The sequence below is a fragment of the Equus caballus genome, chromosome 19 (genome assembly GCF_041296265.1).
Source record: "Equus caballus isolate H_3958 breed thoroughbred chromosome 19, TB-T2T, whole genome shotgun sequence".
NCBI classification, from domain to species: Eukaryota; Metazoa; Chordata; class Mammalia; order Perissodactyla; family Equidae; genus Equus; species Equus caballus.
Window position 1 is genome coordinate 60815972 of NC_091702.1, and position 26847 is coordinate 60842818.

The 26847-nt window shown below is 39.2% G+C and overlaps 1 protein-coding gene across 6 annotated transcripts in view; it reads left to right on the plus strand.

Moving 5' to 3' along the window:
• The first annotated feature begins 335 nt into the window (after nucleotides 1–335).
• CBLB (Cbl proto-oncogene B) overlaps nucleotides 336–26847 on the plus strand; it is a 194880-nt gene continuing 168368 nt past the window's right edge. For 2 of the 6 annotated variants that reach the window (XM_023623831.2, XM_023623832.2), the window contains exons 1-3: nucleotides 336–1710; nucleotides 3046–3227; nucleotides 16348–16598. In XM_023623831.2, coding sequence (XP_023479599.2) covers nucleotides 1107–1710; nucleotides 3046–3227; nucleotides 16348–16598 — 1037 coding nt within the window. In that variant the 5' untranslated portion in view covers nucleotides 336–1106. Of the gene's footprint in view, nucleotides 1711–1736; nucleotides 2022–2053; nucleotides 2367–3045; nucleotides 3228–16347; nucleotides 16599–26847 lie in introns of those variants that run through there. The other 4 variants (XM_023623833.2, XM_070242887.1, XM_070242888.1 and 1 more) reach the window with 4 other exon arrangements.

Here is a 26847-nt window from a genome sequence, read left to right on the forward strand (position 1 = left end):
AGGAGATACCGAGAGGCCAGCACTTTTGTAGATAAACACAATGTGAAAACAAGGAACTACTCTTTAATTATTGGCAGAGAAATAATGGCAAAGAAACAAAATTACTTCCTGAACCACATTTTATCTGACTAGTTGCAAAGAACATGTTTTGCCTGTTTTAATCAAATGAAAATCTTAACCATATGAATTTAGGGCTGTAAAGTATGTCTATAACAACTCAGGATCCTTGACAGTAATAATCACAGTACTAAGATGGTTACTTACCTAGAAAGTGGTTAAAACCATTGAGAAACATTTTATCAGGTTAATTGGTTAGAGAAAGAATAGAATTTTTTTTTAAGGCACAAAAATATCACATCATCTGAGAAGCCCAAGGTGTAAAGTGTATTCAATACTATCAGCTGTAGTGGAAAGAAAATTCCAAAGCAGGACAATCCAGAGCAATTGTTAGTAGCACCTGTGGTAGGGTTGAAGTTACATAGAAAGAAATAGAAGACATTTGTTTAATTTATGATCTTGTTGAAAGAAGGGTCCCAGCACAGTAGCTTTTTCCTTTTAAGACTTGCCAGATGTGGGCCTTTCTAAGGGTATATGGATGGAGCCACAGAGAGATTACGAGAGATTAAAAATGCTGGGAGAGAATGGCAGATAGAATAAGGATGTTTTTAAGACGGAGAGAAATCTATGTAGAGTCAATGTGACTCAGACAAAATACGAAAGCTGTTTCCTCTTCAGTCATTTTTGCAGAAACTTGTAGTAATTAATAACGTGCAATGCATATTTTATAAACTCCCAAGGTCTGGTTCTTTCACTGCCCTGACATGATGAGTAGAGACTATTTGGCCAGCGTTGTCAACTATTTGCTTTTTCATCAGCCTAATGTTTGATCTGCAATCCCTCTAGAACTAACAGTAAAAGGGAAACACTCAGAATTCAGGAAGTTTTGGTTGGCACTCAGGTGTTAACCCTACTCTACTCTACGTGAGGCTCATGCTTCATCTTAGAAGCGTGGTGACTGTTGCTCTTTTTGGATAGCCAAGCAGCGGCAACGCAGTAGACCTGTTTGGCTGCTGTCCTGGGCAGAAGAGTTTGGCAGCCCTAGGGAGATGAAATTCCTCAGCCTCGGACCCGCCCAGAGCAGAGAAGTAACACCCTCAGCCACTCACTACTCTGTTGCTATGAAACAAAAGACGAGGAAGGTGAGCGAGGCAGGAAGTCCCGCCTCTTGGCCCCAGTCGGCTTCGGCTCCCGCTCCCACCGTACACGCCCACCCGCCCACTCCTATTGGTCACCTCCCTAGTCCTTGCATCCTCTCTTCCATTTCCTTTCTCTCTCCCACTTTCGTTCTCGGTGAGTCGAGCCCCCCTATTCCCCCCCGAGGCCCTTTCCATTTGGGAGGTGCGGCGAGCGGGCCTTCCTTTGGGGCCATTGTGTACTGTGGCAGACGTGGACGGGGCGGCCGTGCGAGGAGGACGGGCGCCTCCCGCCCATTGGTGCCGCCAGCTGTCGGGCAGCGCAAGGGCGAGCGGGATTGGCTCGGCCTCGCGCGGCCCCGCCCCCTGCCCCGCCCCGTCCCCGTCTCTCTGTATCCTCCAGGGGTGGGGTGTCCAGCGAGTGGTCTCCACCTCCAGCCAGTGCCGCTGCGGCGTCCCGCGGCCTCCCCGAGTCGGGCGGGCAGGCGGGGAGCGCGGGCGTGGATTGGTCTTGACGGTAATTGTTGCGTCCGCGTCTCGGTGGCCGTGCTCCCGGGCGCTCCTTCCTGGGGAGCGCGCTTCACGGCGGCTGCACACTCGCTGCCCGGGCTCCCACGCACCCTGGGCTCGCGCGTGGGGTCGGGGCCGCGCACACGCGTGTCTCCGGACGGCCGCGGCCCCGGCGGGCCAGGCGGGCAGGGGGCGCCGCGGGGCTCGACGCGTCTTTCCGGCCAGGGGCGCCGGGGCATCCAGGCGCGGGCCACGGAGGGAGAGGGGACAGCCCCGGCTTCCAGCTGCTGCTGCCGCCGCCGTCACCGCTGAAGAGGGGTATTTAAAGAGCGGAACCGGGCCGGGCCGCGGGAGGAAGGGGAGTCCGGGAGCCGGGCGGCCTGGGCTGCAGACGGCCCGGGCGGTGCGCCCACCGGGCGCCCAGAGCGCAGCGCCCGGCACGGACGGGCTGCGGGCGCCGGCGGCGCCAGGGGCTCCTTCGTCCTTTCTCGGTCCAGCCTCCTCTCCCAGCTGGGGTCCGAGAGGGGCAGGGGAGGGGCATGAGCGGGGAGGGGACACAGACGTCCCGAAACAAAGCTTTGGACCCCCCGCCCTCTAGGGTGAGACGACAGGCGAGGAGCAAAAGAAGCGAACTCTCTCCTCCTTTCTGAGCCGCTCACTCTTGTCAGTTTCTCACTCTTTTGAAATGGGTTGTTTGTTGGTTTGTTTGACTCTTAACTTGGGGATAACTCCTCATCGCGTTGGTTTAAAGAACTGTGTCTTCGTGGGTCCATGTTCATGGGGCTGCACTCGGTGGTTTTAGCGGGGAAAATCCAAGTCCTAAGCTTTTGTTGACAACAGACGTGACCCTTATGCTCGTGTAGAATAATCTGTACGTTTACATAACTTGGCGAAATCTAACAGTGAAAGTGCGCTGTTTGAGTGAGGCTCCCAATCTGTTTTGTAGAGGCTTCACTTCTAGTATTTTGAATTGGAGTTAAGGCAGTGAGGAAGAGAACATTGTGTTCTTAATCTAGTTGGAGGAAACCTCTGTAAGTTGATTTTTTGTTGTTAGGAGTTGGGTATTAATCAAGCCTTCACTACGTGAAATGTGAGAAGGATGCGTCTTTAACTCTTAGTGTTCCAAAAGCAAATCTCCAGTCATTGCTGCTAAACCTGTTTGTTGTGTGTAAAGGTTGAGAGGGCAGTTCACTTACCATTGAAAAGTTGAATCTGGGACCCTGGCTTTTGTGCTCACTGATGGAGTAGGTTGTAGTGGGTATAAGTTAACCTGTTCAGTTTTCTATTGGGTAAATATTTTCATGATCAACTAACTTCTTTTTCTTTAATCTGCCTTTCAAAGAACTAAGATTCCAGATGGCAAATTCTATGAATGGCAGAAACCCTGGTGGTCGAGGAGGAAACCCCCGAAAGGGACGAATTTTGGGTATTATTGATGCTATTCAGGATGCAGTTGGACCTCCTAAGCAAGCAGCAGCAGATCGCAGGACTGTGGAGAAAACTTGGAAACTCATGGACAAAGTGGTAGGTTCTGTCTTACTGTGCCTGTGCATAGCCCTATTCACCCTGGGTATGGCTTCTCCAGTTCTATTTATACTATTAATTAATAATAATTATTGTTATGGCAACAGTCTTTTGATTCGGATTGACCATTTTTCTTACATCCACTCTGTGAGTTTTGAAAAGTTGGATTCAGAGCAAAGACTTGTTTTTTTTCCCTTTTGTCCAACTCTTCAAGGTTCAAAGTTCCTCTATATGACTCAGATATGCAAAGTTGTTACTGTTGGCTGCTCTTATAGTTTGGATGTGTGTGCTCTGTTTTATGTGAGGTTGTGTTGCTGTTAGATAAAAAAATAATACAAACAGTTTAAGAAAAGGCTCTGGTGAACCGCTGATGACAACCACAATGTATGGTGCTGAGAATATTTACTGGGGAAAGAACTAGATTAGTCCTTAAGTGAGGAAGCAGTATTTAAGAGAGTTTCCATTTTCATCTTTGAGAATTCATCTTCATTAAGAAACTTTTTTTTTTTTTTTTGCTGTTAATGGAGGAGTTACAGTTTCTTTCATCTATTCCATTTTGAAACAGGAAACCTTTTCGATTGCACATTGTTTATTGTGAAAGGAAAATTTATGATGGAGGTGGTGGGGCTGAGAGTATCAGAAACCTCTGTGGTGTGGTTTCTGCATGTTGCTTTCAGATGATTTACAATTTCACAAGAAGAAATGAAGCTGGATATCAGTACCCAGAGAAGTCTGGGCAACCAGAATACTTCACAGGGGTCTATGAGAGAACTGTGACTGTCAATGTCCTATCCTACTAAGTAGGATTATGTAATAAATATGATTAAGCTGTAGCCTGCTGCTGTGCAAAATTAATAGTTCTTGCTTTTGAAGCAAGATATTTTGAAGCAAAATATATTTACCTATATGTTGGTAAATGTTTGTAACAGCTTATTGTTTTATTTCGTAGATATTTGGGGCTAATTATAAATTTATAATGCAGAGCTCTTGATATTTTTATAACTGCAGAAATGGAGGTTTAAAGAAACATTCCTTTGTAGGGATGTGCTGAAGCTTCCATGAAATCATATGGTAGCTGTCTCCTTTACTTTAGTTTGTATCTGTGTGCAAATGTTTTGCTGCAAAAAGCCACTGGCAGTGGTATTAACAATACAGGAAGGTGATAAGATTTACTTTATTTTCATTTACCCCTATGGAAAGTACAGATGGGTAGATGACTGATAGGCCTGTCATTCTATGGCCCGTGGCGCTAAATGCAGAGCCAGAATATTTTTGCCAGATAAATATCCTTAGTTTTGGGCTTCAGCGTGACCTATTTAAGCTTCTGCCAATTTATTCAAATTGTGATATTAAAAGTGCTCCAGACAGAATGATGTCATAGTGTCAGAACATTGCAACTTGCTGCTTGAGGTCAGGGTTTGATGGTAGCATTGGATGGATACTTAAGAATGAAGAGAATGCAGTTGGAAAAAGTGCATGTATTTGGCAGACACAATACTAGCTGTCTTTGCCTTTTTAAAGAGCATGCAATTGAAGGTCGCTCTCATCGCCTAAATCGTTAGTTGGGCATAAGAGAGAGAATTCGAGGTTTTTCTAACTTATCTGTTATATGAGTGGGCAAGAAGTGGGTCAGATTCTCTCAGGGAGCTGCTGCTCCCTCCCCGCCCTCTTTGAGTGGTCAAAATTGGTACGTTTGTGAGTGAGTGTTAGAACATCAAGTGAGAAGGATTTATAGAAGGAAGTGGTGAGCTATAGTTGACATGAAGTCATTATTTTTGAAACATTAAAAAATGTGTGCATAAGTTTGTCTGTAGCTGATTGTTAATGTAAGTTTTATCCGCTTTTAATTATTTCACCATGAGTTATGGTAAAATAGATGGTTATTTGATAGTTAAGCTTCTGCCGTTGTTTATTTTATTAACTCTTCTGTGGGTTTGGGTTTAGCCTCTCCAATTGAGAAGCTTGACTCATAAGGAAATCTATTATCTACAGTCTCTACTTAGTGGGATGCGGGTGCAGGTGTTGGCAGAGGTGCATTGTATGGCCTCCCCTATTTGTCTTCATTATTTGTCAAGGGTGAAAATTGTTGTCTTCATTTATGAATGCATTCATGGGCCTTGTGGAGAGAAATCACATAAATCATTGTGAAAGAGGTCAGCATGTTTATTGCTACTCTCTCGCACAGTAATGAAAAGGCATTGATAATTGCTAATTAGAAGTGTATTTTATTTGTGTAATGCAGAAGCATCCCCCACACGTGTTTATCTTTTCTTCTCTGTCAGTGGTGAAGGAAGCGGTTCATAATATCCACATTGTCCTGGTAATTACATCAGGAACTTTATTATTAGTCCAAAAGTTAATCCCTTGACACATTACCTAACTGTTTTGTAGAATAATAGCAAGAGCATGAGCTTAGCTTGTGAATAACAGAAAATAGTAACTTTCAAGTCTAACTAGTAATTATGTAAAAGGTAGGGTTAAGTGTTTAGTTAGCATATTTTCTTTATGAAGCCTCGTCAACGAGAGCAGATCTTAGAAGTATAAATATGAAAACAAGCTTCAAGTTCAGTGTTTCTCAGCCACTTGCACAGTAAAATAACTTATTTTACAGGGGGTCTGAAGCAGTCTTCGACTGTAGGGGAAATATCTAGTAAGTGTGTAGTTTCATCATTCCCTGGCCTCCAGAATTTAAAAATGGTCAACTGAGATTTCAATTTCAGCCAACTGTTATGTTTTCAGAGGGCAGGCTTCCTATACAGCATCACTGGATAGGCGGGAGTGATCGCTCAGTTGTGTCCATTGTAAGACAAAGAGTTTTGTAACAAAACATCAGGGCCACAGAGTTAGCATGGTACCTTTACTGAGAAAAAGAATGGTAGCCTGCCCCACAGCATCCCATTTAGACATACTCTCTGGCCTTAGCTCTCTGTGTCGTGTAAGTCAATAGCTGACCCTCAGTTCTTCAAGTCAGTGGATGCTGTGTGATAGAGTGACAGAACTGTGACTCGTGACTACACATCTAGGTTCAGATACAGCCAAAATGTGGAGTCTGTTCCAAACCTATTATAGAGATGGACTTTCTTAAACATTCCATAAACATTTGTGGAGGGCCTGCTACGCTCCTACGATTACTGGGGATGCAGTGCTAGAGAAGATATCACTCCGCCCTTGATCCTTCCAGGAACCCAAGACCAGGATGAGAGCCAGGCACAGAAAAGGATAATTGCCATGTAGTATGGACAGGGCTGTAATACAGACCCATGCAAAGTACAGTGGGAGCAAAGTAGAGAACATCCACCTTGTTTTGCTGGCCAGAGTTCAGACAGTTGTCTGTCTGGATTCCGCTGGCCACTGCCTTTAGGAACAGCATTATTGTACTCTTGTTGGAAATGCTGCAGTGAGGCTAAGGAAATGATTGCTAATCAGTATGGTAGGAATGATCATTTATTAATGTGAGGTTCTTGAGCGTGATTTTCACAGACATCTTAGCCAGGTGATGGAAAATGGAAGAAACAATTTTCTATCTAATAGAGACTAAATGTACTGAGCACACATGGATATTCAGGAAATTAAAAAATAATTAATTGATGCCAAAGAGCAAAGCAAGTTGAGTACCTGCCTACGTTTTTGTCTTGCTGTCCTTGTCATTTATCTGAAATTACATTACTGCAAGAGTTTTAAAAGCATTAAAAAAGTGATGATGCCAAACAGCTTTTCCTGTCCTTTACTCTCAGTACATTTAGTACATTTGTCAAGCTTGGAATATAATTTGTCCTCTATCTTTATAATTTCCCTGCAATCATAATGTACTTTAAAGTTTGTCAATCAGAGATGCTTGGATTAGCTGTTTAAACAATAAGAGTAAGGATTCTTTTCTAAGAACAATTCCTCACACCTTGGAAAAATGTTGCTTGCAGAGTAAAATGAAGTTTTGAGGCCTCTTGTTTCTGTCTCTTGGTTTTGAGAATGTCACCTTCTCGGGCCTTTGGAGCAGGGAATAGCACTTATTTGAATTCTTCTTCCCCTCTTTCCTTTTTCTCAGTGGAGTTGTCTTGTGTTAGCAGAATCAGAGGACGCTGGTAGACTGGGTAGACGGTAACACAGTAAGTGTCTGGGCAGTTGTGTTTCGCGATGAGTTAGATTTTGAGTTTGTGCTTAGGTAAATGAAGTGATGCCAAAGTTGGCTACTTGCCACTTCGAGGAAAAGCTTTTGATAAAAAGAAAAGACTTAAAGCAATCCTTCCAAGAGCTACCTTGGTTTATCCTTGTGATGTAGGGCCTACACTTAACAGAAGCCTTCATCAGTTAGTAATCTTTTAACTCAAAATTTTAACCATCCAGATTTTGAATCAAAATTTTCCTTTCTTTCAAAGTTGCTTTATATGCTATCTGTTGATTTCATCATTCCTTTATCATATCTCAATGATGGAAAGGTGGAGACTTATAAATAGCCATGCCATCCTGTAGGATGTAGTAAGTGCTGTAAAATGATATTGATAAAGTGCTGTGACATAGCACGTGGTGGAGGTGAATGTTGCTGGCTAGGGATGAAAAGTTGGTGTAGGATGCAGCATGGTGGCGGTACCATCCAGCTATTTTTTAGAGGATGTTTTGGATTCCAGCGAGGTGGAGGACATGTCAGGCTGAAGGAATGATGGGTAAAGGGAGATGTTGAGCCAGAGAAGGAAAGTTAGAGAAAGATGAAGAGGCTTTGACCGTTCCGTCAAGGAACTTGGACTTTCTTTATTTGGTAGACAGAGAACTGTGAACAACTTTGAGCAGAATGGGGAAAAGTGAAGGCCTTGCTGTGATAGGTTACTCTCTTGATTCTACAGAGGACGGAGTAAGAAGAGACACTTAAAAGTAGGAAGAATGATCAAAAGGAATTAAAATAGGCCGGGCAAGAAATAATGAAGGGTCGAGCTGGAGAATGGACAATGGGCATAGCCAGTGTTGGTTCCAATGTGGGAGGCATTTTGGAAGTAAAATCTGCAGGTCCTTGTGACCCTTCAGAGAGAGGATGAAAGAGAAGTGAAGTGAAAGTGACTCTTGAGGTTTTCAGCCTCGTTGACTCTGAAGGCAGTGATGCCCTTAATGAGGTAAAGAACATAGGAAACAAAAGAGGAAGCATGGGAGTTGGTGCATAAGAAGTTTGTTTTTGGCCATGTTGAGTTTGACATGTCAGAATGAAATCCATTTTGAAGTTAGAAAAATGAATGTACAGTTCAAGAGAGAAGTTGAAAGTAGAGACATGTGATTGGTAGATATGCCAGTAAAGGTAGCATTTCAAGCCATAGAACCGCAAGAGATTTGCAAGGCAGAGGAGAAGGTGAGAGTCAGAGACGAAGTCAGAGATTGGAACTGTTGGCTGTGTGTGGGGTTGTGTCTATAATTATATGGCAATGAAGGAAAGAGAATCCTGCAAAGAACAGTGATGAGAGAGGTAGGAAAAGAATTAGAGCATACTGATTTCCTGGGTAGAGACAGCTTCAGTAAGGAGAGAGTTTCAAATTCTGAGAAGACCAAGTTCAAGTTCAAGTGAAGAAAACCGAACAGGATGAAAATTTAAGAAGTCATTGAAGAGACCATTCTTGATCTTTCAGAGTAGTTTTGCTGATGTGATAGGGCTAGATGAAAAAGGGCGTGTGGATTATTTAAAATTGTTCTAGAACTGCGACAACTAGTGAAAAGGAAGAAAGTTCTGATAGTTTGAGGGTTTGAGCAGAGCACAACTTTGTGTGTGTTTGTGGGTGCTGTGGAGAGTTTCATGGGGGGAGGGGAAGGCATGCAGGGAGGGAGTGATTTCAGGTGTGAGGGAGGAAGTACTGATAAAGGGGCCTCCTGGATTACAGTGTGGGAGGTGAAGGCGAGAAACAGCTGGAAGAGTAAACCTTGGTAGATGACTGTGACTTCCACTTAGACAAGAGGGGAGTAAGGAAATACACCAACAGGTTTTGAAGGAATTTGTAAATTTTTATTTTTACTTTTTTGCTGAGGAATTTTCACCCTGAGCAAACATCTGTGCCACTCTTCCTCTATTTTTCAGTATGTGGGCTGCCAGCACACCGTGGCCACTAACAGAGCAGTGTAGCTCCGTGCCTGGGATCTGAACTTGGGCCACCAAAGCAGAGCACACATAACTTAACCACTAGGCCACCGGCTCTGGCCTGGAAATTTATAAATTTTATGTTGGGTTGTCAGGAAGTGATTTAAGGCATAACATTTGTAGTGTTTAAACCGTGTTTTAAAATTGTATATTATAGAGTAAACAATATGTATTTTAACTAGTTTTCCAGCAATTAAGAGGGTAAATAAGTAAAAAACTGAAATGGAAATCAGTTCTCATCCCTTGTATTATCACCTTAAAAACATGCTGTAACTTAAATGATGCCACAATGCTGTTTTTTTTTGAGTGTGTGTGAGGAAGATTGGCCCTCAGCTAACATCTGTTGCCGGTCTTTCTCTTTTTGCTTGAGGAAGATTGTCGCTGAGCTAACGTCTGTGCCAGTTTTCCTCTATTTTATGTGGGATGCCACCACAACATGGCTTGATGAGCTGTGCTGTGTCTGTGCCTGGGATCTGAAGCCGCAAAACGCTGGGCCGCAGAAGCAGAGCATGTGAACTTAACCACTACACCACTGGGCCAGCCCCCTACCACATTGCTATTTTTATCTACTCTGCTTGGGCGTATATTTAAGGCTTTGTTTTTTAAAATGTATTTGTAAGTTGCTGATTTTTTCCTAATAATGAAAGAAGCATTTTGAAAATATCCAGCTAAATTTTTAGCTCTGTTACATAGTAATATTTAAATAATTGTTAAGCTCACTTGCGCTATCTTCTAAGACCAATAACAAAAATAGTTATCAAACTAAATGTTCTGCCGGTTAAAAGACTCCACATGAGCTGAGTGCTGCTGTACTGCTGCCTCACTGGGAGTGCTGACCTGGGCTTATTAGCCTCATTTACTGCCTTCCTGCATGAAGCAGGAAACTTTTTAAGGGTTGCAGGTAGTATGAAGAAGTTTAGGAACTAAAAGAATTCTTAATGATCCCCAACCAAGTGGTCAGCGCTCTTGGTCTAATTCTCACGCCTTTGCAAAACCTGTGGGGATCTTGCCACGTTGTGATATAGCACAAAATATGGAAGGAGAAGAAATACTAAAAAGTAGGGAGTGCCAACTATGTGCCAGGTACCGTGCAGAGCCCTTCACATCCTTCCTGTAGGAACTGTCGCATCCTAAGAGGTTGCCAGAAGAAGAGACTAGCCCGAGGTTGTAAGGCCAGCAAATGTCAGGACCAGGTCCTGGGCTTGATTGATTCTAAGGTGATAGAATCTTGTTCATAGTGTGAAGATTCCAGCACGCTGCTCTAGGAAATAATATGATTCTTCCTCTTTCCATGAGAAGTAAATGAAAAGGATCTTTACCCCTTATTCTTGGTAAGATCAAGTCTTCTCCAGACTTTGTACTCATGTTTAGTTAGGTTTGTTGAATATAGGTATGGATAACCTATTTGTAATATTACCTTACGTCTTCTGAGAGGTTCTTCCTTAGTTCCCTTCCTCTTTTTATTCCTCCTTGCTCACATTAAATATTTATTGTGCATCTGCTATATGCAAGGCAGTCACCCAGGGATGGTCTAGTGGTTAAGATTGGGCTCTGCTGAGGCCTGGGTTCGTTTCCTGGTCAGGAAACCACACCACCATCTGTCGGTTGTCATACTGTGGCAGTGACGTGTTGCTGTGATGCTGAAAGCTCTGCCACTGGGATTTGAAGTACCAGCAGGGTCATGCATGGTCGACAAGTTTCAGCAGAGCTTCCAGACTGAGACAGACTAGGAAAAAGGACCTCACCATCCACTTCCGAAAAAATTTGCCATGAAAACCCTGTGAATAGCAGGGGCAGCGCTGGAAGGGGAGAGGATGGCGCAAAAAGACTGGGCATGGTTCTGCTCTGCTGTCCACAGGGTTGCTAGGAATTGGACTTGAAAGCACTAACAACAAATTATATGCAAGATTCTATGTTAGGTGATGGAGATAGACCAGTGAGATAGATATGTGCTCCACCCTGAAGGAAGTTCCATTCTCATTTTGAAGAAAGATAGTGAACAAATGAATACACAATTGATATTTTCATATGCCAGTCTTCTATAGAGACCTTCATCAAAAACCATAAAGGAATCGATAGTTCCTCCTAAATCCCACTATGATTAATATACTAGGCTCATAACCAATTTTATATGCTAACCTTGTTTTGCCCCATTAATATTCTATGTAGAAAGAGTTTTGTATTATTTTTAGACTTTTTTACATGTTATACTGTATTCATTTTTATACTTCTATATACTTAGTGATGATTGCTGAATTAAAATGGAGAACCCGAAGAGCTCATAGATGCTTTTTATCATGATATACTTTATATAATTGCAATAAGGAGCCTCTTCTAACATTTATGTGAGGAGCACAGACAAAGGATCTTTCAGGCTTTCCATACTGTTTTTGAAAAATGGGCTAGTTCACCTCTTGGGTACATTACTTGATTTAATGTAACTGAAGGCTCGATGAAGTGAGGTATGCTTTATAATGAAAGTCGGCTGTTGACGTTTCCACTTGCTTCAGTAGAATTTCTGCCGTATGTTTCAGGGGCTAGTTTGAACCTTGTGTGCGAGAAATATGTTAGCTGACCTAATACTTCTTTGCTACCTTTTGGCTAGAAATTTTAATTAAGGCACAGTCAGGAAACTCTTTAAATGCGAAAGTGTTCCAAGAATAATTAATGGCTTTGAAAAGTTTTATGGTACTGGTAAATCCTATGTTTATATTTATGCCTTTGCTTTGATATGGTTGAATATATATTTTATGTATGTGGATATATATTCATGTGTTTATTGAAATACATATGTAGTATGTATAGGTTAGACATATTTTTATGTATATGAAACATGTGGACATATACACAAAGGTCTGCTTAAAAGTCTTAACTGTGTTTCAGCAAATACAACAGGCAGTTGTCTACTGTTATGGAAGGAGGGCCTGGTTCTGAAGTCCAGACATCGGGCAGTAAAGTCAGCTAGGTTCCATTTCTGTGTTGTCACTGTTGTCATGTCAAAAGGAGAGAGTTGGTCTTGGTGATCTGCAAGGTCTTCTTTAGCTGTAAAATCCTTTCAGTCAATGACTATAATGGAATATTTAGCCTAATTCCAGTACTAAATGTTTTGCCTTTTAGTTCAGAAGCAAAAAGCACCATTTTTTGCTAATGAACCAGCCCTTTTATGCGTCAGTTGGTGCCCTAAAAAGTTCTTGTTTGTATAACGTGACTGTGGACTTGTTCTTTTTCGAAATCTCTTCTCTGTTGGGACGTACTTTCATTCAGGGAGAGACTTAGATATTTCTAGAAGAGATCTAGGTGTTTGAATCTGAACTTGAACCTTATGATGAGCTTGGTTTTTCTCCTTAATATGCTGCTTTTAGAAAAGCAATTTTTCTTTCCCTGGCTTTCGCTGCTCCTTGCACCTAGCAGGTACTCAATAAATATTTATTGAATAGAATTGAATTTGACCTGCTTAGAAGTCAAAGTCCTGGTGTAGGGTTATTCATTTTCAGCAGGAGCCATCATAAATCAGAGTTTGATACTAATCCAACTGATGGACTGCACACTCAGCGGCATATTGTAGTTCGGCATTGTATGTTGCAGTTTCCCACGTGCTGGTGTAGACAATTGTGTGGCCTAGAAGGGTCTTGATGAACTGACTGTCGCCTGTTTCAGACCTGCTTGGACCACTCCCCTGCTGGCTTCCTGTGCCCCCAACTTATAGAATGACCACACTGACTCCTCTCTTAACACACCCTGCTCTCAGGTGCCTCTCAACTCCTCTGCCTGGAATATTCCTTTTGCAGACTTAGGACACTCCCGTGTCAAGCTGTGAGTGAGCCGCTGCTGCCCCCAGCACTTTGTGCTCTCTTCCTTTAAGTCCCCTGTGATTCTTTGTTAAGCCACCCGTCTTTTTCACCGGAAAACAACTAGAGGACAGGCCTGTGATTTATTCCCTCCTGTATTCCCTGGGGCCTGAAACAATGTCTGACACATAAACCTTTGCGGAATTACAAATGGGTCCTCAAGTTCATGTAAATTTGCAAATGGAATAAAATAAAAATGTAAATGAGTTTAGCCAGGGATCATTAATTATGTGCCTAATTCTACTTAAATCATGATACAGTTAAAAAGAAGATCAGGCTGAGATTCAGAAGTTGCAGGCTCTTTGGCTGGATTAATGGTTTTTTAATAGTGCCTTAATCTTTGTAGTTCTTAGTTTCTTATCTGAAAATGAATGGATTGGACTGGATCTTTACTAAGATCCCTTAGAGCAAGAATTACATTGCTCCTAAGTTAATTATAGAGAACTAGGTCTCTTCTCTCAGACTCCTTGAGGCAGGAAGTGTGTTTTAGTCATCTGTAATTTCCTGGCACTAAGCTCAGTGCCTGGTATATAGTAGTTATTCAAACAATTTTACCGAATAAAGAAAGAAATTCCCAGATAGAATTACTGTTTAAGTAAAGCTAATGAGAAAAAGGTCAGGTAGAGAATAGTAAATTAAAAATCTGTAACACTTAAAAAAATCTATTAAAGAACAGTTATTTGGAATGTCTGAAAAAAACTACCTGTGAGAAACTTTTTATTTATTAGTTAAAAAATTCACCAGTGGAGGAAATGAATTTGAAACTGCCCAGTTCCCTAACTACAAGTTAATGATTTATCAATCTGTGACATGTTGTACCAGGTTTTATGTTGCTGAAGTTAAGCTGTAGCCTGCTGTAGGATGTTGGTGGTGATATTTTTGGAATTTGGGTATATTTGTGATACTCTCTTTTAGTTCTAAGAATTGAAAAACTACTTCAATGAGGATTTGTTAAATCATTGACATATTTGGGACTTCGTCAGTCTCTAGGGCAGAATGAGTTTCTCTGATTATGTCAAAGTGTCACAAAAATGAGAAGAGGGTGAAAAAGCTTTATCAGCCGTTTTAACTATACTTCTGTAAAGATTTGGCATTATTTAGTAAATTAGATGTCATCTTACCTTCCTAGAATTTCTTTAGGAGATCAAAATAATGTTCTTACATTTAAACTATGCTTATATCATTGAGTTATTGCTTTGAATACTAGTACAGTTCCATCATGTAAATAAGGAAGTAATATAATCATATACTATTTAGGTGTAAAAAATATGTATAAAGTATTCCAAAATCAACTAACCAAGTCATCTCTACGTCCATTAACTAGTTCTGTACCGTGTGCTAGACAGTTCTGTTTTAGGCACTGTATACAAAGAACAGGAAGATATGATGCCCTGGGTCAATGTGACAGATGATTGTCTTAAATTAGGGGCTGATGCTTGATAGTTTGAGCTAGATTTTTCTCCCCACAAAAAAATGATATGGTTATTTCTTAAAGAAAGCAAGTGAGATAGTAAGTTTGGGTACTTTTTCCATTTGTTGTTTCCTCGTTTATTCTGTTTTTGGTTCTTCAAATTATTACTATTCAGCTGTTTTCTATTTGGCCCAGGTACTTTTATCAGTACCTAGGAGTGGATCCATGTTTGTGGAACCTGAAATTTGGAGGGGTCCTTTTAAAGAGAAGGAATGCAAAAGGGCAATTACAAAATTGGATATGAAAGTGAAGTTTTTTAGAATGATAAAGTCACAAGAAGTTATAAATTTTTTAAAAGAAGGATAAATCCACAAGCATCAGAGACATAATCTCAACTCTGTGCATTTTGTACTTTGATCTCTTCCATTGCCCATGTATGCTTCCTGTCCTGGGTACCAGGATTAGACTAGACCTTCCTGCTCCTGTGCGGGGCTGGTCAGCACCTGAAGTATTCCTGAAGCCATTCTTTTATCACAACGGCTGACAATAATGTCACTAGTTACAGAAGTGACTGCGCTCCTCACATGTACCTCCACTAAAGCCAAACTACCTGTATCTCCAACTCGAATTCCCATTAGCCAGATTCCAAAAATGCCCGTGGCCACCCCAGTGCCACCCAACAGGAGGCTAAGTGCAATGAAGGGAAGTCATACTGGAAAAAGATGGAAATCTGAAGCAGTTGTGCTTAAAATATCCTCCTCTTGAAAATTTTACAAAAAAATACATGAGGAACACCTTAGAAGGGAGCCGAGTATTTGAGGGACCCCGAAGCTTACGCTTCACTAGCTTCCTGGTAAATCTGCTTTTCTGTGTACATTTTGCCTTTGGTAAGGGTGAGCACCCTTACACTCTGTATGCCCTGGTGCAATCCCCAATGACATCATAAAAATATTGTTCAATTGGCTGGTTCCTTATGCCCTGATTCAAGAGGTAAGAATGAGATGGGTTCACTTACGTTTGACCGAATCACGTGAACATGTAGAAGTGAATATAGTAGTTGAGTTACTAGCTTTTCCAGTGAGCAGAAGGTATTTTCAGTTCTGCAGGCAGCCCTGAACGCCCCAGTGGTTGGGTGGCACCTGATGGGTGACTAAACCGTTATGTAGCACGTGTTTATAGGCATGGGAGACGCTCTGGGAGTGGAGAAGACTCGTTCTGACCTGACACCCATTTGCTACCTAATGACTCCGTTATTAAAATTGCACCTCTGTTTCATTCTCCTCGGGGTTCAGGAACAGTAGACCAAAACAGTAATTAAAATATGTGAAAGAGCTTTAGCTGGGTGTTCAGTGCAGTAAAATTATAACTAAACATGAGACATTGGTTGCCAGCAGAAGAGGCCTATTTCCTCATTTTTGTTTTAGAAAGAGACTATTATTGGCATACAGTAATTAGCACACTGGAGTTCTGTTAAGCCACAAACAATGGGACAGAAGAAAGAATGAAAACTTTAGGAGTTGAAAGTAAAGGTATGACACACAAAAAACTGAATGGCAGGAGAAGAAAACAGTATCTAATTATATTAAGACATGAATATTTACCAGTTCTTTGTAGATGGAGATAGTAATTTTTAGATCAAAATTTATATTATGGAAACTAAAGAAATAATACATAGTTTCATAAATTTATGATTTTTCTATGAAAGAAATTATTATGGTTCATATGAAAGTATTTTATTTCTGTCTTTGTTTTTAGGTCAGACTGTGCCAAAATCCCAAACTTCAGTTGAAAAATAGCCCACCATATATACTTGATATTTTACCTGATACATATCAGCATTTGCGACTTATATTGAGTAAATATGATGACAACCAGAAACTTGCCCAACTCAGTGAGAATGAATATTTTAAAATCTACATTGATAGTCTAATGAAAAAGTCCAAGCGGGCAATAAGACTCTTTAAAGAAGGCAAGGAGAGGATGTACGAAGAACAATCACAGGACAGGTAAGAATATTTCAGATTTTATTTTTCTTAGTGTTAAGGTCATTTATTGTTGCTTTTTAAAAAAAATATTTATTTTTTAATTTTTAAATTTGTTTTTGGTGAGGAAGATCAGCCCTGAGCTAACACCTGTTGCCAATTTTCCTCTTTTTGCTTGAGGAAGATTGTTGCTGAACTAACATCTGTGCCAATCTTCCTCTGTTCCGTATGTGGGATGCCGCCACAGCATGGCTGATGAGCGGTGTGTAGGTCTGAACCCAGGATCCGAACTCATGAACGCTGGGCCTCTGAAGCAGAGATGCGCGAACTTAACCACTACGCCACTGAGCTGGCCCCTCTGTTGCTTTTTGCTTCATGGTTAGCACAAATGTCACTTTGTATTTGTTTTGGGGGACATGTCATTACATTTATGTATTCACTTTTCACATTCTTTAAACCTTGTAGTTTTACGTAAATTTCTTTATGATAGTAGCCAGTTCATGAGACAGTGTTCTTTTCTTTTTAATAGACTTTATATTTTAGGGCAGTTTTAGGTTTTTAGAAAAATTACTCAGAAAGTACAGAGTTCCCACATATCCCCACGCCCCTATGCAGTTTCTCCTGTTATTAGTATCTTGCATAGTGTGGTACATTTGTTACAATTGATGAACCAATATTGACATGGTATTAACTAAAGTTCATAGTTTATATTCAGGTTCACTCTTTGTGTTGCACAGTTCTGTGGGTTTTGAAAATTTATAATGTCATGTATCTACCATTAGAGTATCATATAGATTAGTTTCACTGCCCTGAAAATGCCCTGTTCTCCACCTGCTCATTGCTTCCCAATGCCCTGACGCCCACCACACACTTCCTGAACCCCTGACAACCACTCATCTTTTACTCTCTGCAGTTTTGCCTTCTTCAGAATGTCATATAGTTGAAATCATATAATATGTAACTATTTCAGACTGGCTCCTTTCACTTAACAATGTGCATTTAAGGTTCCCCCATGTCTTTCCATTGCTTGATAGCTCATTTCTTTTTATCCCTGAATAATACTCCATTATGTGGCTGTACTGCAGTTTGTTTGTCCATTCACCTGTTGAAGGATATCCTGGTTGCTTCGAATTTTTGGCAGTTATGTGTAAAGCTGCTGTAACTATTCAGAAGCAGGTTTTTGTGCGGACATAAGCCTTCAGCTCATTTGTGTAAATACCTCAGAGCCTGATTGCTGGATCTTGTGGTAAGCCTATGTTTAGCTTTGTAAGAAACTCCAAGACTGTCTTCTCAAGTGGCCGCACTGTTTTGCGTGCCCTTCAGCAATGGATGAGAGTTCCTGTTGCTCTGTATTCACCAGCATTTGGTACTGGAGACAGAGTCTTTAAGACACAGTCTTGATTGGATGTGTGTGCGTGTTGGGGGCGGGGTGTAGATGTGGGTGGTGGTGTAGTTTCAGTTCCCATACTTTAACTGACTACTAAGTGAGAACTGGACTGGGGTGGCAAATACTGAAGTGACATCAACTGAATCCTCATTTTATAGCCTTTTGACTTAGAGACTCATCATTAAAGTTTGTTGTTTGGCTATTTCAATGTTAAATTTCATCATCTATCTTAAACCAAATAAAGAAAATAATAGAGTTTTCCATTTCTGGGATATATTAAATATATCTAGAATATTCACTGATAGGAGTCAATTTAGATTTCCAAATTGGAAAGCAAATATTAATTAAAATGTATAATGTCTTAACATAGTTAAGTTGAATTTTAGTTTAAGACACTTAACCTTTCTGAATTATGGTTTCCTTACATATAGGAAAACCTCTAAGAGACCTCTAATGTTCCTTTCGGGTCAGAAAAACTAATCTGGCTTAGTCTAATAAACCATAGAATTGCATAATAGAAAATTCAGTTATGTAGGTATGTGACGTCTGAAGTTGTCTGTAAATACCAGCTAAACAAGTAGCCAGAGTGAGTAAAACCATCAAATTCAAACATAGAAAACCCTCTGCCAAATGTAAAATGTTTACTTATTTATTATTTACCCTCGAAATTAGTGATGCACCTTCACGTAATCCTAGGAGTCTAACCGATTATGTGACTGTGGGCTCATCACTTAATGTTCTTGGACCACAGTTTACACATCTTGAGGGTGGTGAATCTTCCAGTTGCCTTTTAGCTTTAAAGCTCTGAGACTCTCTCCAGGACTGCCAAGGGGAATTTGAATTGCCACCAGGTACCAGAAGTGAGCTGGAGAAATATCATAGTGATTGTTTGTTCTTACAAACCTTTCCAAAATGGCCAAGGTTATGCGAAGTCAGATGTTTATGTTTAAAATTATGTTTTCACTTTGTCGTTCTACCATTGATCTGGTAAAACTAAGTTGTTTTATAGATGTCTTTATACTTCTTACTGAAACTTAGTAGCCCTGAAATTCTTCCTGATTCAACAAAGTAATCTTTTAAATTTTATTTTTTAGGTTATCCAAACAGTGAGAGGTGTGTGACTTATAGGTCTAGGAATTTGAGTGGATACAGTGTTTTAATTAGATGCAGTAATATGTGCTATGGTAAACTTGTATCCCACTATCACTGTCTGCTTTAGAAACTTGAAATGTTTGTGTAATTACCATTTTATTTATAAATTTTGATATTTTTTGGCTTTTTATGTGGGAGCATATCATGGGGGAATCTCTGTAAATTTTGGTTGATTGCACGTAGATTTCCATAGATAATGATAGATTGCATGATGCTCACTGATCACCTTGAAGCAGCTCTGTAAAGTCTGTTTTAGGTGTTCAAGTAAATTTTTTCACTCTCCTAAATTCAACCCTGTGACAAAGTTTATTAGTTTCTATACTGGTAGAGCATATTCCTCATTGAATTTTACTGTCATCCGTGTTCTATTTTCTGATGGAAGAGAAAATGTTCTGTGTTCTGTGACTAGCTGTACTTATGCAAAACTTACATTTGATACATGTTTAATAATAATTCATCATAATGTACCATTCTTGATGCACTGTAACAAGGACGTAGATTTTTAATTTATGTTTCTTTTGGTAGTAATATATTTTTACACATTCATTTCCAGGTTCCCACTAGGATTTCATATCCAAACTGAGGCTAAAGTGTGCCATTGTACATGGAGCTCTGGGGCATTTTGCTCAGCAGAATATAAAAGAAACTTCTTAGAATGTTCTCATGGCTGTTAGACAAAAGAGTACTGTATGTGGCAGAATGACTTATCTAACCTGTATGACACTGATTATTGAGAATATTATAAATTCTCTGATCAGTCTTTTTTTGGTTCTGCAAATAATGTCCGTAGGGACATTGTATTATTAAGTTAAAAGTAAAGGGGACAGGAATAGCAGAAATAGTAATTTGAAGTTCAGTGACTAAACCAGCATTGCCCCGAGTGGTTATGTACTTTATTGAAGAAAACTGTGCTGGATGAGTTTGTGAATCAAAATGTTTATTTTAATGTTTCTGTTGTGTCAAAAATAAACTTCTTTGTGGATTTGTTTTAAATGTAAGGGCAAATGGGGAAAATTTGGTTATCAGTTTTGAACTAGCTCTGTTTTAGTTGATTCCTAAAATGTGAGTAGCCTGAATTTTTAAAGCAATTTCACATAAATATGGTAAATATAATAACAAATAGAAAAAAATAAATATAACACATGGCGCACAATGTATTTCCTGTGTAGAAGGCGAGAGATTGGAAATTATAGTTAGATAAATTTATTTGCTACTGAAATAGGTACAGAGGGCATAGGGCAAGCCTCTTATTTTGCGAATGGGTGGAATGATGATTTCTGGGAGAGGCCAGCGCGTGCCCCACTTGACTTTTACAGTAAACCTCTTGCTTCTCTAGTACCACTTGTCCTGAGTTTTTGGGTTTTTTATTTTCCCTTACAAACAAGTGAACCTCACACTGAGTTGGTGCTTTTCCAGCTGAGTGTCTTGACTGTTCTGAGCTGGTATTGCTAGGAAGAGTAATTCATTGACTTCTGGCATGCATCAGGTGTTCATGTGTATGTGTGGAGTGGGGTTGGGGATCATGTAGAGAAGGGAGAATTTATAGTTTCAAGCGCAGAGAAGAGGAGAAACATTTATCAGATTTCTTAAAGTTTTCCTGACAAAAGTCTAAATGGGTGTGAAGGTAGTTACAGCTGACAAATGGACAGTTGACAGGATTGTACATCTCACCTTTCTTGAGCAGTTTGACTAGCACTTTCATGCTTTGACCATTTCAATAGTAAAATTGACTCTTCCATAGAAGAAATTATGTACTAATCACCTGTTCGGTGAAGCCTGGGATTGGACACTGTGTTTTTGAGAATACCCAGAGGTGGTGGCCCAGGGATATTCAGATTTTCCATATTTTAGAACCGCTTCAGTGAACCAGAGTGCTAAGACCCAATTTTCCCTCCCACACTCTGGTTTACAACCGCTGAAACAAAACCAGAGGCAACCGAGGTGGAAAAAGAGCTTTGCATTTGATGACCTAGCTGTGAAGAAAATAAAGGCTTTGAAAAAGTTCATGCCAGAGAGTAATTCATCGATGTTGTCATATTATTAATGCCATTTCAAAGCCCCTGGACCACTCCTTATGCACATGCATTGTAGAAAACAACTCATAGTTTAAATAGCTTTTGTAATAATATTCATTCCAGTTAAGACTTTTAAAAAAGTATTTTGACATACATAGAAAAATTAGTCCTACAAGGTGCTAGCCTAGCCTTTATTTAAAATCCTTCGGAAGCATCAGGCAAAAATCTTCTTTCTCCATTGACCATTTGGCTGAACAAAGAAAAATGTATAACCTGCTACATTAATAAAGTGCCTTTCCCCTTAAGGGACCACAAATCACTGTGCTTGCTGTCTCCCTTTGTGTAATTTGTGAGATAGTGTACCAAGAACATTTTGGAACTGATACATTAAATATACATGGTTGGTTTAAAAGTTGAATCCAGACAACATTAGCTGCAACAGTAACAAGAATGAAAGCAGCAATGAAACACACTGCGCAAACAAGCCTGCTTGCTGTCCTCATACCCCTGGATGACAGCATTGCTGGGACCAAAGAGTAATGTTGTATTAATTTAAATGTTTACATTTTTGTAAACACAAGTACATGTTGATTACGTGGTTATGGAAGTAGTTTTGAAATTCATCATGGGTTTTCAGTTTACCCATATAAAGAGATTGACCTGTATGCCAAGTTTGGGCTTTATGTGATAATTTTAATTATTACTTGATTTCACAGGTTCGTGGCCTTGTTTATAATGCCACAGTAAGTTCCACATTTTCTCATAGGTGGCTCTGTACATTGTTAGAAGGAAATGAGGGCAGAGTGCTGTTTCACCAAGTAAGGATCTCGTGGTCTGATGCCATTTCTGCTCCAAGTGTTCTCTGTAACTTTGATTGGTTTCCTGACTCCAGTCTATGTGTTTTCAGTCTTTAAATTATTTTCTAGATATTCACAATATTTTTTTGACTCAGACATTTCAGCATCATACAATGAAGATGTAGTTTGTTTTAGACTAAATGCTACTGTTACATCAGTCTATTAAATAATTTTTCAAATCCAGTAGTAGTTTCTAGTACAAATATTGTTTTTATTACAATGATCATTTGCAGGAGAGTTCATCTTAGGGAAGTTATGTCTTTTATAAATAATTTGTACTGCATTGAATGCATTCCATTTATTCCATGGAATATCTTATTTATTGATGCACGAGAGGGAATGGTTTATACTCTTTTTTAGAAATAATTTTACGTTTACAAAATTAACCTAGTCTTCCTATTTTTCTTTTTTATTTAATGGTAAAAGTTTCAGTTAGCGTTTCAAGAGGACAAGGGACAAGTTGCAAGTAGAAACAAGATGACTTTTAAATAAGTCAAAATAAGTTACTGATCTTTTTTGAACACAAGTATTAGAAATATACTCAATTGCTATTTAGTTTTTTTTCTCTATTTGCATTCTAGGCATTTTTTTCCTTTTTGTTGGAAGTCTACAGGAATGAAAAGATTAATTTCTGTCATTTTAAAGTGATAAGTAACTTGACTTCAGAGGACAAACAGTAGTCAGTCTTTTTAAGTAGAAGTGTGTCTGTCAGGTAGGAAATGGAATTTTCTTTAGAAACTTGAACATCTTACTGAGACTGACACATCATAAATGAATAAAAAGTTTATTTAGTCTTGATAAGAATGCTTTCATTCATATTTCCCGCCTCTGAGAGATGTGAATATAATTTTTCTCAAGTTTGGAAATGAAAAGGCTTATTTCTTTAACACACCATGGAAGTAGAGGCCACAAGAAAGTTATTTAGACAAACGTTTTCAATGTTAAACAAAGGAAGTCTGTTAGAGTGGGCAGGTGAGAGCTTGCGGGATGCATCTTTGACTGTCAAGGACTTCATGGCTCACTATATCCATGCTGTTTTGCTAACTAGCTATAGAGTAATTTTCTTGGTGATTTTCATATAAGTGAAAAGTGAAAGGAGTTTCTCTAGCAACTTCTTCTTTGCGGTACATTTTCAAATTACAAAAGAAAAAATTATTCAGATATAACTTGAAACTAAATGAACTGTTCTTAAATTTTAAATAAAATGTTTACATATAATCTATTTATTTGCCGCTTATTTTATTTATGCTTTTTCCAGCCCTGTGTTAATGCCATTCAGCCCTTAACTCCTGGTTTATTAGCTATTAAAAATTTTATTGCAATTTATTTAGATTCCTTCCAAGTCAAACTATATTATACACACATCATATTTTGATTTTAAAATTGCAGAATTTTTTTCCCTGCGGTTTAGAGTTTATTAAATGTTTATAAATTCCTGAGAGTGATAACAGTTGTATTATAAGATGGTAAGCTGACTCACAAGACTGGAGTGAACTTGGCTTTCTGGTTGAATACCTTTTATGTTTTCAGTCTTAAGGCAGCTTATTAAAATTGATGTTTTCTTTTCAGTAAATATCTGGTGACATTCAAATTTGATAATTAAAATCCAGAAGCACTCAAGAAAGAATGCCTGTTTTTAGTTTCATAATAACAATACTCCCACCAAGAAGGTTCATGAATGATGTCTTTCAAGTGGCCGATTTGTTATTTAGTTAAAGAAAGCTCCTGTGGCAATTTCTTACAAAACTAAATTGAAGTTTGTTTATAAAACAGGCAGGCTGCAGTGATAATCCTATAGCCTGAGGAGTCTTTGGAAATCTAGCCCAAGAACCTGCTTTTTTTTTTTTTCCTCAAGTAATTTAACAAAGAAGTGGAGTTTCTGGGAATCCAAACAGATTAGCATCCAGCACTAATTGGGTAGTTCATAAAATGGTACTCATGTCTGACTGTTTTGAAATAAAGTGCTTTGGAAATACTCAGTTTTCTAAATCCATTTTTAATGTTAATCTTTTGTCTCTTGAAGCTCATTATTGTTAGAGCATGAGTTCTTGTTGGAGTTTGTATTTATACGTCAGTTGTTTATAAATGTGCTAATTATAGCAGGAGGCACATATGAGGTCATTACAAAAAGTACCCAATTATAGATTCAGATAATAAAGAAAGATTGAGGTTGCCTGTCATTTTTGGTTGAGCCATTGAGGAACAGATTAAACAGAAAGATAATTTAGACACATATATTGAAATATGTCACTTTGATCATCTGATAATGTGATCCTGTAACCACGTGTAATCCTAGACCTGTGACTGTGTTGGTCTCCTAGGGCTGCTGTAACAAAATACCACCAACTGAGTGCCTTGAACAACAGTTTAAGTTGTTTAAGTTGATTCTCTCACAGTTCTGGAGCCTAGAAGTCTGAAATCAAGGTGTCACCAGGGCCATGCTCCGTCAAATCCCCTAGGGCAGGAAGCTTCCATGACTCTCTGAGCTTCTGGGAGCCCCAGGCATTCCTTGGCTTGTGGCAGCATAACTTATGTCTCTGCTTCTGTCATCACGTGGTGTCCTCCTCTGTGTGTATCCAGATTTCCCTCTTCTTACAAGAACACCAGTCACATTGGATTGGGGCCCAGCCTAATGACCCCATCTTAACTTTATTACGTCTCCAAAGACTCTATTTCCAAATAAGGTCACATTGACAGGTAGGGTTGAGGTTAGGATTTCAATATATGTTTTTAGGGGACACAATTCAACCCATAACAGTGACCAAATGTGGCAGTGTGAAATTTATACTAAGGAGGGGAAGACAATTGAAACTCGTTAGAGTGTATGACCTAAGTGTGAAAAACTGCATGGTAGAAGAAAATGCCAAACAAAATTACTTAAAATTATTTTTTAAGGGCCTTGTAGCTCAAATAATTTTTGTAGTTTTTTTGGATTTGTAATAAAAAGCATGGTGAATTAATTTATTGATTAATTTCTGTGGATATACAGACATGTCAGTGACAGAGATACGTTCTGAGAAATGCGTTGTTAGATGATTTTGTCGTGTGAATATTGTAGGGTGTATTTGCACAAACCTAGATGGCAGAGCCTGCTGTACACTTAGGCTATATGGTATTAGTCTTATGGGACCACTGTCGTATATGTGGTCTGTTGTTGACCGAAATGTTGTTATGCTGCACGTGACTGTATTGAAAAGTGTGTTGAATTCAACTTTTATTGGTAAGAAAATTTTCATATACATCAACATAAGTGAATTTATAAGTACCTTCTTATAACAGACATTCTTACTGATTTCGAAGTATAAAATGTCATCTCTCTTTAGAAATTATTAGTACTATAAATATGTATATTTAATTAAAACTTAGAATATTAATAGCTCTGCTTATCCTTGATTAAGAATCCCTGTTTTATTCTTTTATTTTGTGATAAACTCTGGAGGATTAATTAAAATAGTTAATTATGACTTACATCATCATCATTAAATCTGTTTACAAAGTTTTCTGTATTGCAAATTAAAAAAAGAGAAGGGAGGTGTTTTCCATGTTGGTGACATAGTGAAGGCTACTTCACGTTCCCTTTGTGTCTTTAATATTAAGATATAAGGTATTATAAGTATGATTCCAAATTAAGATTTTAGAGAATCAGTTGAAGGATTTTAGTTAAGACAAGAGTAGTAATTGTTTCAAAAGATGTCATGTTGAGTAGCTTAAAGCAGGGGTCAGCAAGCTGTAGAGAGCTAGATAGTAAATATTTTAGACTTTGCCAGATGGTCTCTGGCAACTCCTCAGCTCTGCCTTTATAGCAGGGAAGCAGACACAGACAATATGTCAGTGAATTGAAATGATTGTGTTCTGATAAAACTTTATGTACAGAAACATGTGGAAGACTAAATTTGCCCTGTGGGCCTCTAGTTTCCCAAGTCTTGGCTTAAAGTATTAATCTAAATTTTGAATAGTAGAATTTTAAAAGTGTTCTGTCAACATAGATTGAATACATAAGTTGCATCAATCAGGAATGTGTTGGATAAAAGTGACAATGCCCCATCAACTGTAGTTTACATATAAGAGGTCTGTGTTTCTCAACAATGTGGTTAGAGACCCAAGCTCCTTCTGGCTTTGTAGTCTCCTTCCTTAGTGTGTTGAGTCTGTCCTCATTCTGGTCGCCTCATAGTTGGGGAATTCCTGCTGCAGCTCCATCGTTTTTAAGGCTACGAGACTGAGGACAGAAGGGCAGCACCACATATTTCTGTCCGCTTTTTATTATGATCAAAAAGCCGTCCTGGAACCTTTCCACCCGACTTGCTGCCTCCAGATTTCTCTTAGGTCGTTTTAGTCCTGAAGAAATCTGACATCCAGCACAATAGTGAGAACTTTTTAGTGGAAGTTTTTCCTATTCTTGTTGGCTTTCTAGGAAAAAAATATTTAAAAATGCAAGAAGGAATCCAAAAATTGAGACAGTTTTATCTAAAAACTCATCCTTTAAAAGAGAAAACAATTGTTTTCTTTTTTCATTGAATAATACCTCATTCTCTTTTAAACGTTGACTAATGTAAACTTTTGTTTAGACCCAAATAATTGAAAGCAAATAATTAGTTTTAGTAGGTAAGGAAGATTGAAATTATGTTTTTAAAGAAATATTTATTTTTGTTATCAGTGTCTATCCCTCAGAAATGAGTGATAAGTATTCTAATTCCATTTTCAATCTGGAGCAGCTAAATTGACTGGAGGTTACATGGCTTGACAGGAGTTGTATACATTCGCATGTGATGTATTTCTAAATGCTGTCTCATTACCAGTTGGCGAATGTGAGCCCGCAGCTGTTGGCATCTGAGGGGTATCAGCATTGTAAACGCTTTCAGCTT